The sequence below is a fragment of the Malaclemys terrapin genome, chromosome 16 (assembly GCF_027887155.1).
Source record: "Malaclemys terrapin pileata isolate rMalTer1 chromosome 16, rMalTer1.hap1, whole genome shotgun sequence".
Lineage (NCBI taxonomy): Eukaryota > Metazoa > Chordata > Testudines > Emydidae > Malaclemys > Malaclemys terrapin.
In genome coordinates, this window is record NC_071520.1 from 29,609,837 (window position 1) to 29,622,596 (window position 12,760).

The 12,760-nt window shown below is 47.5% G+C and overlaps 1 protein-coding gene across 9 annotated transcripts in view; it reads left to right on the forward strand.

Moving 5' to 3' along the window:
* ACACB (acetyl-CoA carboxylase beta) overlaps window positions 1-12,760 on the forward strand; it is a 75,007-nt gene that overhangs the window by 29,286 nt on the left and 32,961 nt on the right. For all 9 annotated transcript variants that reach the window (XM_054006153.1, XM_054006151.1, XM_054006145.1 and 6 more), the window contains 7 exons: window positions 1,265-1,375; window positions 1,882-2,091; window positions 9,476-9,646; window positions 10,227-10,388; window positions 10,694-10,857; window positions 11,894-12,044; window positions 12,152-12,255. In XM_054006153.1, coding sequence (XP_053862128.1) covers window positions 1,265-1,375; window positions 1,882-2,091; window positions 9,476-9,646; window positions 10,227-10,388; window positions 10,694-10,857; window positions 11,894-12,044; window positions 12,152-12,255 — 1,073 coding nt within the window. The remainder of the gene's footprint in view (window positions 1-1,264; window positions 1,376-1,881; window positions 2,092-9,475; window positions 9,647-10,226; window positions 10,389-10,693; window positions 10,858-11,893; window positions 12,045-12,151; window positions 12,256-12,760) is intronic.

Below are 12,760 nucleotides of genomic sequence, written 5' to 3' on the forward strand. Positions count from 1 at the left end.
CAGCTGCTACTCTGAAAGAATGTAGGCTGTACCTAGAGGATGGGGGGACTCTATCCTGGGAAGCAGTGACTCTGAAAAAGATTGAGGGGGTGGAGGTGGATAATCAGCTGAACATGAGCTCCCAGTGTTACACTGGCTAAAAGGGCTAATGTGATCCTGGGATGCATTAAAGGGGAATCTTGAGTAGGAGTAGAGAGGTTATTTTATCTCTGTAATTGTTACTGGTGTGACTGCTGCTGGAATACCATGTCCGGTTTTAGTGTCCACACTCAAAAAGGATGTTTATATATTGGAGAGGATTCAGAGAAGAGCCACAATAATCATTAAAGGATTAGTGATAGACTCAAGGAGCTTAGTCTATTTAGCTTAATAAAGAGAGGATTAAGGGGTGACTTGATTGCAGTCTATAAGTAACTACGTGTCGAACATACATTTAATAATGGGCTCTTCAGTCTAGCAGAGAAAGATATAACATGATCCAATGGCTGGAAGTTGAAGCTAGACAAATTCAGACTGGAAATAAGGCGTAAAACTTTAATCATGAGAGTAATTAACCGTTGGAACAATTTACCAAGGGTCATGGTAGATTCTACATCACTGAGAATTTTTAAATCCAGCCTCGATGTTTTTCTAAAAGCTCTGCCCTACGAATTATTGTGGGGAAGTCCTGTAGTCTCTGTCATACAGGGTGTCAGATTAGATGATCACAGTGGTCCCTTTTGCCCTGGGAATCTATGAATCTTTTCCTTAATTGGATTCCTAATAGTAATAGAAAGGGACCTGACCAGCGCTATTAGCTCCCAGCACGTCACAGAAACAAAAATAAATTTCAGCAATGACGGTCACACGCCTAACAGCCAGCAGAGCCAAGCCCCTTACCCGGTACAATGCTCTCCTCCCCAGCGCAGATCCAAACTCTCACCGTACCGCACCTCACCTCCTGCAGCAGGGTGTGCAAAATAGAGGTACCCTGAAGTTCAGCAGTTGGGAACTGGTTTGGATCAGAGCTAATGGGAGCTCTTTGAGAGCTGAGGACCCCTCCAAGCAGCTGGTCTGCCACCAGCTCCCTCTCTGTTAAATTGAGAGGAATTCGATGAGTGCATCTACGTCTGTTGTGTTTGCTTTAGACAAATTGAACCCCAGGGCGAGGGGACCTGACTCTGTGGGCTTCAATGGGTGTCGCACCCACTTGCTCCAGGGCTGCATTTGGCCCAGAAACAGCTAAACCTTTCCCTTCAAATTCTTGGCCCTTTCCCTCCTTCAGGCGGCCGAGAGGATTGGCTATCCTGTGATGATAAAAGCTTCGGAAGGCGGCGGTGGCAAAGGAATCCGGAAAGCAGAGACCACGGAGGAATTCACTGGCTGCTTCAGACAAGTGAGAGACTCTGAGGAGAGTTTGTACCCCCAAATCCCACCTTTTTAATTTGCCTCCTCAGAGAAGTAAGAGGCACCAAGGAGGACGCCTCCCTCCACCCCCATCCGAATATATACCTGCCTTTTTAACTCCCCCCGTTTCCCTGCAGAAACTCTGAGGGCCTTCCCCTTCCCATAAATCCTGAGTTTTTATTTTTTTCCCTTTAAAAGTATATTTAATAGAAGAGCTATTCCCCACTGTTTCCCTGACTGATTTTATAGGCATATTTTGGGGGGCAGAGTTATTGTCAGTTCAAACACCAATCATATATTTTTAAAAAATGTAAAAAGCTCAATACATAAAGGAGTTGGGAACATGAATGATATTTTATATGGTGCCAGCCCTCTGCCCAGCAGTGAATTTCCCCCACGGAGGATGATGACACGTGTAAACACAATGTCAAGGAATATACAAGCCTGGATCCACCACATGAATGCCTTTCTCATGCTCTTCTGCTCCCCTCCCAGGTACAGAGCGAGGCCCCAGGGTCCCCCATCTTCGTGATGAAATTAGCCCAGCACGCCCGGCACCTGGAGGTGCAGGTCCTTGCCGATCAGTACGGGAACGCGGTTTCATTGTTCGGCCGCGACTGCTCCCTACAGCGCAGGCATCAGAAAATAATTGAAGAGGCACCGGTGACGGTAGCAGCTCCCTCTGTGTTTGACTTTATGGAGCAGGTAGATATTCTGGGTCTTTTCTGTGGGCTAGGCTGAGGCAGCTCTCACAGAGAGAGAGGATGTTAGAGAAGAGGAACCTTTTCACTACTAGTTTTATTACCTGTATTACGGTAATGCCTAGGAACCCCGAGCAAGGCCCTGTTGTGCTAGGTGCTGCACAGACAAATAACAAAGGAGACAATGCCAGCCACAGAGAGCTCACACTCCAGCTGTAAGTGGGACACCACCAGGATGAACTGTTCAGATGCTTGTGTACAGCCCTTGCGTTTCAGCCAAATGCTTAAAAGCACAAACCCAAGAGGTTGCCTGATGAGCAGAGCTGGAACTAGGCATTTTAGCGCCTGGGGCGAGCAAACATATTTGTGCCTGTGACAGTGTACCCTATAAGGCTTTATGGGGAGGGGGTGCTTATAAATGTATGGATGACATAGCTGGAATATGTTTTGTGCTGCCTGTACCATGTAACATATCTCCGTAAAGGTTCTGGTCTATTATATCTATTCATCCAATTTGTACATATATATCATTTTCTACTCGAGGTTAAGAATATGGGCGGTATGCTTGCTTGATTTCTAAGTAAGCTTTGTGAGGCATTTGGTCAGCTTCTTTAGGAAGGAATTCGCCAGGTTAAGTACCTGATCAGGAGACACTTAGGGAACAATGCATCTTGGAATGCTCCAATCCACATGAGAAGTCTTCCTGGAGACATGCAAGATGCCATGTGGACAATGGCATCGGCCTGCAAAGACTGAGTCATGCAGGGGCATGTGACTTGCCCAGGTGACTCCAAAACTCCATCCTGGAGCTGGACTTGGCATAGGAGGGAGGAGGGGGGCCTCCACCCACAAGAGAGAGTCTATTTAAACCTGTGGGAGACCCCTCCATTTTGTCTTCAGCTGGCTAAAGAAGGAGCCTCTCCACCCCCCCCCCCCAGGATACTTGAAGGAGACTGAAACAAAGGACAGTAACTGCAGGGGGTGTGAGTGATTGCTGGACCCAGGCTAAAAGGAGATTAGCCTGTAAAAGGGAGCACTCTGGAACTGGTGAGTAAATTATCTGTATTCAGTTTGATTAGGCATAGATTCGCGCATTTTATTTTATTTTGCTTGGTGACTTACTTTGTTCTGTCTGTTACTACTTTGAACCACTTAAATCCTACCGTCTGTATTTAATAAAATCACTTTTTATTTAGTAATTTACTCAGAGTATGTATTAATACCTGGGGGAGCAAACAACTGTGCATATCTCTCTATCAGTGTTATAGAGGGCGAACAATTTATGAGTTTGCCCTGCTTTATGCAGGGTAAAACGGATTTATCTGGGTTTAGACCCCATTGGGAGTTGGGCATCTGAGTGCTAAAGACAAGCACGCTACTGTGAGCTGTTTTCAGGTAAACTTGCAGCTTTGGAACAAGTGATTCAGACCCTGGATCTGTGTCTGGAGCCAAACAGGAGTGTCTGGCTCAGCAAGACAGGGAGCTGGAGTCCTGAGCTGGCAGGGAAAACAGAAGCAGGGGTAGTCTTTGCACATTGGGTGGCAGCTCCCAAGGGGGTTTCTGTGATCCAACCCGTCACAGTGGCGTAGTCGAGCAGGATCTGTGCACAGTTGATTGCTTTGAGATACTGGTAGTGATTTTAAGTGAGTTTTAAGTGTGGTGGCTGGAGAACAGACAAAGTGGTTACTGGTTTGTTATTTTCTGTTTGCTTATTTCGGGCAAGGGAAGTAGGGACAGAAAAGGAAGCTCTCTGTTAACTAAGAATCCCCTGAGCTGAGTGCATCTCAGTTTCAGTGAACTGCAGAGGGGTGGTGGCCCAGCACAAGAAAGCAGAACAATGAGTACTAGTGACCTCAGTTCCAGTGAACTGCAGAGTGGTTGTAGCCCAGCACGAGAAAGCAGGACAATGAGTACCAGTGACGCTGCTATTAAACTAAAGCTGGCCAGGTTGGAAGCAAAAGAGAGAGAAAGTGAACATAAGAGACGGCTGGAACTAAGACAATTAGAAATTAGTGCCATGGAGGCAGAGGCAGCGAGAGAGGCAGCTGCCCACGAGAGGGCTATGGAGGCCCAGAGGGAGGCCCGGAAGCATGAACTGGCTGTTATGGAGTCAAAGAGACGAAACCCTCCCCCTGCTGGCTCCACTTCCCCAAAAATCCATAAATGGGAGCGGCTATGTCCACAGTATGATGAGTCCAGCGATATTGCCGAATATTTCATCACCTTTGAGAGACTGTGCACCCTCCATGCCATCCCTGAAGAGCAGAAGATGACCACATTGATAGCAAAATTGACTGGCAGAGCTCTGGACATATTCAATAAGATGCCTATTGATGATGCTTCAAACTATGGTAAATTTAAGGAACTGGTTTTGAAACAGTTTCAGGTTACACCTGAAACCTACAGGGTTAAATTCAGGAGCCTTAAGAGGGGATCTGGATTAAGTAATGTGGCTTATGCCAATGAAATGAGAGATTTGGTAGATAAATGGGTGCGGGGGAGAGGCATTACCAGCTTTGAAGGGATGTGTGATCTAGTTACTCAGGAACATTTCCTGAATATGTGCAGTGATGAGGTAAAACAGTATTTGTGGGACAAAAAGGTAAATGCAGTGGGTGAATTAGCTGAGTATGCTGACTCTTATGAACAAGCCCAAGCTGCAATCAAACACAAACCACTGGCAGAAGGGTATAAGGTTGGGGGAAAGCAGAATCACCGTTTTACCCCTGGGTCTGGGAAAAAAGAGGCTGGGCGGTCACCTCCCCATTCCCCTGGTACTCGACCCAAATTTCCTGTGCAAGCAGAGGAGCCCAAGAGGTGCTATCATTGTAAGTCCACTGAGCACCTGAGGAATAAGTGTCCCTTACTGAGTGAAGCTGCGGCTTCTCAGAGCCAGGCTGTGGCCTCTTTCCACACAGGATTTGTAAAGCTTGCTTCCACACAACCCAGCAATGAGCATATGCATGCTGTTAAATTGAATGGTCAAATGCTTCTTGGATTAAGGGACACGGGTGCTGAGATTTCTGTGGTCAGGAGGGACCTGATCCAAGAAAGGGATTTGTGGCCAGGTAAAATGGCAGAATTAGAGCTGGTCGGGGGTTACAAAGTCTTTGCACCTTTAGCTAAAGTACACATGCAAACTCGGGATTTGCAGGCTGAGCTGACTGTTGCAACGGTGGCACACAATTTTGCACCGTTTCTACTGGGGAATGATTTCTTTAGTGTGGCAGAATCTGTCCCAGGGTTGGTTAGCAGTGAGAAGGAATCTTGTGCTAAAAGCCCCAGAGGGGGGGGCGAAGTCACACGGACTGCTGGGGGAATAGGAGAGTGTCTCTTAGATTCCTCTGCAGCAGTAAAGGATGCAGCTTCGGGGGCAGGGCTGGTTGTGGCCAGTTCCTGTAGCCCTGGGTCTCAAGGGAAGTTCCAGAGGGGGGAGCTGGATGAAGCCAGCTCCTGTCCCGTAATCATCTCCCCGGGGGAGGGGGATGTACCACCTTGTAGCAAGGAGGCCACTACAGCCGCTGACTGCCAGGAAGTTGCAGGTCAGCAGGGGGCCGGGCCTGCCCTGGGGTGCACAGAGGCGTGTGTCCCAAAGGTGGAAGCTGGGGTCCTGGGGACTGCTGTGGTGGGAACAGGCCCCAAGGACCCTATAGCTGAGTGCCAGCCCAACCCGAGTGGAAGGGGAGGGATTTTGCTGGCCAGTGAGAGGTCTGTCGTAGCTGGTAGCTGTGAGTCCACAGCTGGGGCAGGATCACCTTCCCTTTCAGGGGACACAAGAGTGTCGGACCCAGAGGGGAGACCAAAGAGGGAAGCCCAGATGGAAGGTCAGGGGGGGCCAGAGAGTCCACCCACCTTTTGTGGGGAGGGGCTTTCCCAGGAGGAGGGTGAAAAGTCTGCATTCGAAATGCCAGCCCGCTCTCCTGTGGATCAGGTTTTAAGGGAAACCTGGGGGTCAGGTCTCCAGGATGAGGGGGTCTATCCAGCTGACCCATTGGAAACAGAAAGTGGGGTGCCCAAAGGGGTCCAGAGCACCCCAGGGAAAGCTGCTGTTCTTGCTACACTTGCAAGAGATAAAACTCTCTCTCCAAGACAGGGGGGGGAAAATCTCTTCATGGGAGGAACTTCACAAGGGAGTGGGGCCCAGCCCAGAGAAACTCCAGAGGGAGGGGCCGAGGACAAGTATGGTTGTAGTACACCCTTTCCTGGCCAAAGACCCAAGCACATGCCCGAACTAGAAGTCTTCCCCAAAGAGGCAGAGGAATCTGCATCAGAAGGTCTACCAGAGGGCACAGAGAACTGGGAAAACGCAATAGATGCTAAACAAGTCAAATTGAGTGAACGAAGCCTGTCCACTGTAGATTTGCTGTTAACCTTGTGTCTTTTGCTAATTCACCTATGGGATAAAACAAAAGAATTCACACTAATGGTAAACCCTTTAAAGATGTGGAACATATCTGATTTGTGGAATAAGCTGTTATACATGCTGGGGATGGTGACAAGACAGCCCCACCAGCATGTTACTTTACAGCCCATACCTGTAAAAAGCAGCAAAAGCATAACAGGCCCATGCTGCTGTCTAGAAGGGGAAACTGAGGCACACCGCCTCATGGCATTGGTGGCTAAATGCCAAGATACCTCCACGTTAACGAGTATTGCTGCCTGCATTCTGTTAGCAATACTACATCCCTACCTGTTTGCAAGCATCTGGGGATCAGGAACCCCAAAACGGGCTAGAACCCCTAGGGGTGACATCATATGGTTTCAAGATACTGAAAGGGAGTGTGACCAGAAACAAACAGAAATTTTACAGGTACTGCCTCCGCCATGGACAGTGTCCAAGTCTCTGGCAGTAAGTTCAGGGGGAGGGTGTGACAGTGTACCCTATAAGGCTTTATGGGGAGGGGGTGCTTATAAATGTATGGATGACATAGCTGGAATATGTTTTGTGCTGCCTGTACCATGTAACATATCTCCGTAAAGGTTCTGGTCTATTATATCTATTCATCCAATTTGTACATATATATCATTTTCTACTCGAGGTTAAGAATATGGGCGGTATGCTTGCTTGATTTCTAAGTAAGCTTTGTGAGGCATTTGGTCAGCTTCTTTAGGAAGGAATTCGCCAGGTTAAGTACCTGATCAGGAGACACTTAGGGAACAATGCATCTTGGAATGCTCCAATCCACATGAGAAGTCTTCCTGGAGACATGCAAGATGCCATGTGGACAATGGCATCGGCCTGCAAAGACTGAGTCATGCAGGGGCATGTGACTTGCCCAGGTGACTCCAAAACTCCATCCTGGAGCTGGACTTGGCATAGGAGGGAGGAGGGGGGCCTCCACCCACAAGAGAGAGTCTATTTAAACCTGTGGGAGACCCCTCCATTTTGTCTTCAGCTGGCTAAAGAAGGAGCCTCTCCACCCCCCCCCCCCCAGGATACTTGAAGGAGACTGAAACAAAGGACAGTAACTGCAGGGGGTGTGAGTGATTGCTGGACCCAGGCTAAAAGGAGATTAGCCTGTAAAAGGGAGCACTCTGGAACTGGTGAGTAAATTATCTGTATTCAGTTTGATTAGGCATAGATTCGCGCATTTTATTTTATTTTGCTTGGTGACTTACTTTGTTCTGTCTGTTACTACTTTGAACCACTTAAATCCTACCGTCTGTATTTAATAAAATCACTTTTTATTTAGTAATTTACTCAGAGTATGTATTAATACCTGGGGGAGCAAACAACTGTGCATATCTCTCTATCAGTGTTATAGGGGGCGAACAACTTATGAGTTTGCCCTGCTTTATGCGGATTTTAAAACGGATTTATCTGGGTTTAGACCCCATTGGGAGTTGGGCATCTGAGTGCTAAAGACAAGCACGCTACTGTGAGCTGTTTTCAGGTAAACTTGCAGCTTTGGAACAAGTGATTCAGACCCTGGATCTGTGTCTGGAGCCAAACAGGAGTGTCTGGCTCAGCAAGACAGGGAGCTGGAGTCCTGAGCTGGCAGGGAAAACAGAAGCAGGGGTAGTCTTTGCACATTGGGTGGCAGCTCCCAAGGGGGTTTCTGTGATCCAACCCGTCACAGTGCCCCCTGCCTTTTTTCATCATTCCCCCCTTCCCTCCCCGAGGTGACGTTTGGGTGGGGAGACAGGACACACACAGCGTTACGTTTCCCCTCCCCTGCCCCGGTTTTTTTGGTTGTGCCCCCAACCGAGACAGGCTGGGTGGCCCATTGAGGTGAGTCAGGGGCTGAAGGTGGTGCTTCCTCCACGAGCCCTGCTGTGCAGGACTTTACGTGTCACCTATTTCCACCCCAATTTTCTGCCCTCACGGCTTTGCACCCTGGGTGGCTGCCTTGCTCGCCCCGCCCTGCTCAGGAGTGTCCAGCAAGTTAATTCTTGTATCCCCTCCACAATCTCCTCGAACCGGGGGCTCTCCGCCTGGGAGCCATGATCACCTTCCCTTTCTAGAGGGATAAATGTTCGGTTGTAGCCTGGGGCTGCGGTATGGAAACAGTGTCCCAGTGTATCAGCTCTGACCTAAGGGTCTAGCCCTTAATCATGTGAGTATTCCTTACTTCACAAGCCTTTGGGACCTCTTGTGTGACTAATGTGATCTTGTCTGTGTCATCACCTTCCTGCAGTACACTTCTTGTTTGAGTACTTGCATTATAGTAGCCACTAAGGTCCCCAGTCAAGGACCAGGTCTCCATTGTGCTGGGCACTGTGTACACACAGAAAAACAAACAACCCCCATGCTTACCAACATCTCAGTTGAATGAGTGACTCTTAAGGTGGGGAGGTTTGTTTAATTTAACTAGCATTTTTGGTCTATGATTTTGATTCTCTGCCTGAAATTTTTTCTAGCTGCCACTATTCACCTCCGGTTGCTGTAGAGTTTGGTAGCTCGATATTACCTCTCCCATATTAAGTACATAATTAAGTAGCAGGCTGAACTTTAAAGACTTGGTTCTTGCAAACTTGACATGGCTTAACTAACAAGATAGTGGCTTTTATTCCTCAGTCCCCAGGTTACACTCCCGTCCCATCTCCTAATGACTTCTATTGCTTCCATGTTTCTGTGCTGCATTCAGTCAGTTACCCGCTGCACACTAAAGCTGCGTAACTTAATGGATCACAGTTGTAAATTGCTTTACAGTTTTAATGTACAGATTCATTCTCCCTCCTGGGCTGATGCTTTTCCCCCTATTTATTTGTATTGCTGCGGCATTTGTCTTTCCCCGATTTGATGTAGTGTCCTGGAAATATTGCATGCGGGGCATGTCAGAAACATGCACGTAATAGACTCTGAACACCAGGCAAAGTGCTCTGCAGTTGTGGACTAGCAGGAGCTAGCGTCACAAAAGCCAGATCTGTTTGTGTCATGTTTTCAGTGTGCAGTACGCCTTGCAAAGATGGTGGGCTATGTGAGTGCAGGGACAGTCGAATACCTCTATAGTGAAGATGGCGGCTTCCACTTTCTGGAGTTAAATCCCCGCCTGCAAGTAGAACATCCTTGCACAGAAATGATTGCTGATGTGAACTTACCTGCAGCTCAGCTACAGGTATTTGAAATTTGCCAACATATCATTTTTTCCCCACTGTTGCTTTTCTTAAAGTTGTTGCAGCACATGAATGACTCTGAGGAGCTCATTGGTTTGAGCCACATGTTGTGTGTGAGTTTGGGGTTTGTGAAAGGTACCAGATTGGCAACCTGGGAGAAGGAATTTCTCTCTCCATTAAGAGGTAGAACATGGGCAGCAGCAGACCAAGCCCCTGCGTGATGTCTCACTCCCAACCCAGAGGAGCCATCTCTAGGAGTGAGAATGACATGCCCCATCAGTCCTGAGCACCTCAAAAATATGCCCACAAAGTGACCAGTTGGGATGACTGCTCTTAAGGTCACTTCACACAGGACTCTGAGCAGCCATCAGATGGCTGCTCCCTTTGATTCCTCCAAAAGGAGTTGGATTTGAACTGGTGACCTAGAGGGTGAAAGGCTCCTTGTCCCTTTCCCGTTTACCTGAGCCAGCCAGTCCCACCGATTGGCTCTAATTCTCATACTGTAGTCTCATTTCAAAGCTAATTTAGAAGAATCCAAGCCCAGTTTCCTTTGTCTCCTTTTTCTGCTGGGCACTTGTGCAGATTGCAATGGGTGTCCCCTTGCACAGAATAAAAGACATCCGAGTGCTGTATGGAGAGTCGCCATGGGCTGATACACCCATCTGCTTTGAGAGCCCTGTGAACATCCCAGTGCCCAGAGGCCATGTCATTGCTGCTAGAATCACCAGTGAAAACCCTGATGAGGTGAGTAAATGGAACCCTGTTTAGAAAGTGTCTGCTCTGGTCTGGATCAGATTAAAATGTTGCTGGGGGCAGGGTGCGACCTTGTTTTTAGCAAGATCTGAACTCTGAGCAGTCCTCCACTGATAAAATGTTGGAATATTGGACATCTTCTCAGATGAGATCTGTGGGGTTAATGGAATCCACAGGCGGACTTATCTAATAGCTGTTGTTTGCAATGGGATTCCTCTTTCCTGCCTTGCACCTATTTTGTTTCAAATGTAAACTTCTTACTTTCTTCTCTTTGTGTTTTTTTACATTGACTCTAGGGGTTCAAGCCAAGCTCAGGGACAGTGCAGGAGCTGAATTTCCGTAGCAGCAAGAATGTCTGGGGTTATTTCAGTGTGGCAGCTGCTGGCGGTTTGCACGAATTTGCTGATTCGCAGTTTGGGCACTGTTTTTCCTGGGGAGAGAACCGCGAGGAGGCCATCTCGTCAGTATTGTCCTCCCAGTAGGATTAGCAATAAGCATTTCTCGAGAGACTCAAGTGCCACTGAATGTTGATGGATTTAGATATAAAAATATTTGGTTTTAACCCTAAGAGGCAATGAGCCACTTTGGCTTTTCTGAGCAGTTTAGCTGTGGACTTGTGACAAAGGGCCCTGCAGGGGAATTATGGAGACTGTTCAAACTAAACTGAAATATTCGGAAATGTGGTGATTTAGCCCTGCTTCAGCAAAGCACTTAATGCTTAGCTTTATGTATTGCTCTTACTGGTACTGGTCATGTGCTTTGCTGCATCGGGACCTCACAGAGCTACTCTGTTACCTTTCAAAGTAAACTGTTTCCCAGCAGGCCAAAAAAAAAATAAATCTCTAAGAGCTGAACATGCAGAAAGGGCAGACTTTTAATAACATGCACTCGGAGACAGCTTTTGACTGCAGGCTGTCTCTCTCCAGAGTTATAGAAACACATCTATCTAGGTTTTTATAAGGTTGCCTATCACTATATGCAGCATTCTCAACCATTCTGTGTAGCTTGCTGTATACCTTGGCTGCTGAATAAGAGCCTTCTTGCATGTCACTCGAAATCCAATCAAAATGTGGCGTATGTGTTTGTATATTTTGTAAAGAGAAGTTTAACGTCTGCTCTTGCACTTGTGTATTGGATAAATCAGATTTTGGGTCTTTAGTACTTTGTATGATAGAAAATGAAGTGGGGAAAGACACTTGCTAAGGGGGGAAAAGAAATAGTTATTCTGTATGCCCCAATAGATCGGTATGCTTAGCACTGAATATTTATCATGCATCGGGAATAAATTGCCTAGGGAGGTTGTGGAATCTCCATCTCTGGAGATATTTAAGAGTAGGTTAGATAAATGTCTATCAGGGATGGTCTAGACAGTATTTGGTCCTGCCATGCGGGCAGGGGACTGGACTCGATGACCTCTCGAGGTCCCTTCCAGTCCTAGAATCTATTAATCTATGAATCTTAAACTCAATATTAACAGAGGAACTTTTCTTTAAAAGGAATATGGTTGTGGCGCTGAAAGAGCTGTCGATCCGTGGGGATTTCAGAACAACAGTCGAGTACCTGATTAAGCTGCTGGAGACTGAGAGCTTTCAGAACAATGAGATAGATACTGGGTGGCTGGACCACCTGATTGCTGAGAAAGTGCAGGTGGGAGAAGCTGAGCTCTGACTCTCTTCCCTCTGGCTAATCGTCTTCATTCTCACGTGGATCTGCTGTCCACAATGTGCTGGAAGTATCATTCTTTCCCCCGCTAGGCCGAGAAGCCAGACACCATGCTGGGCGTGGTTTGCGGTGCCCTGAATGTAGCAGATGCCCTGTTTAGGACTTGTATGACTGACTTCCTGCATTCGCTCGAAAGGTAAAGTGCTACGTGACTAATGGGATAAGCACAATGAAGTGTGGCTTTTAAACCCTTCTTATGACCAAATACTGGTCCTGCTAAAATGAATGGGAATTTTGTTACACTCTTCAGCGAGAGCAGGGGTATATAGAGCACGTGACGTACGGTGCTGTGTTTGAGAGGCAGTGGACCGGGTGCTGGACTGGGGCTCAGGAGATGTGGTTCTGTCCCCAGCTTTGTCACTGGCCTGCTGAGTGACTGGGCAAATCACTTCCCCTGTCTGTGCCTCAGTTTCTCCTCACACCTTTTGTCTGTTTAGACTGCAAGCTCTTTGAGATAGGGACTCTTTCAGACTGCCTCTTACTATGTGTTTGTACAGCACCTAGCGGATTAGGGTCCCAGTCTTGGTAGAGGACTGTACATACTATTGTAATAATTGAGGTGTGTGTGTGTGTGTGAGAGATCCAAGGTTTTTCGGCACATAAGCTGACCCTTTGTCACAGACATTCAGGCTACTCTTGCA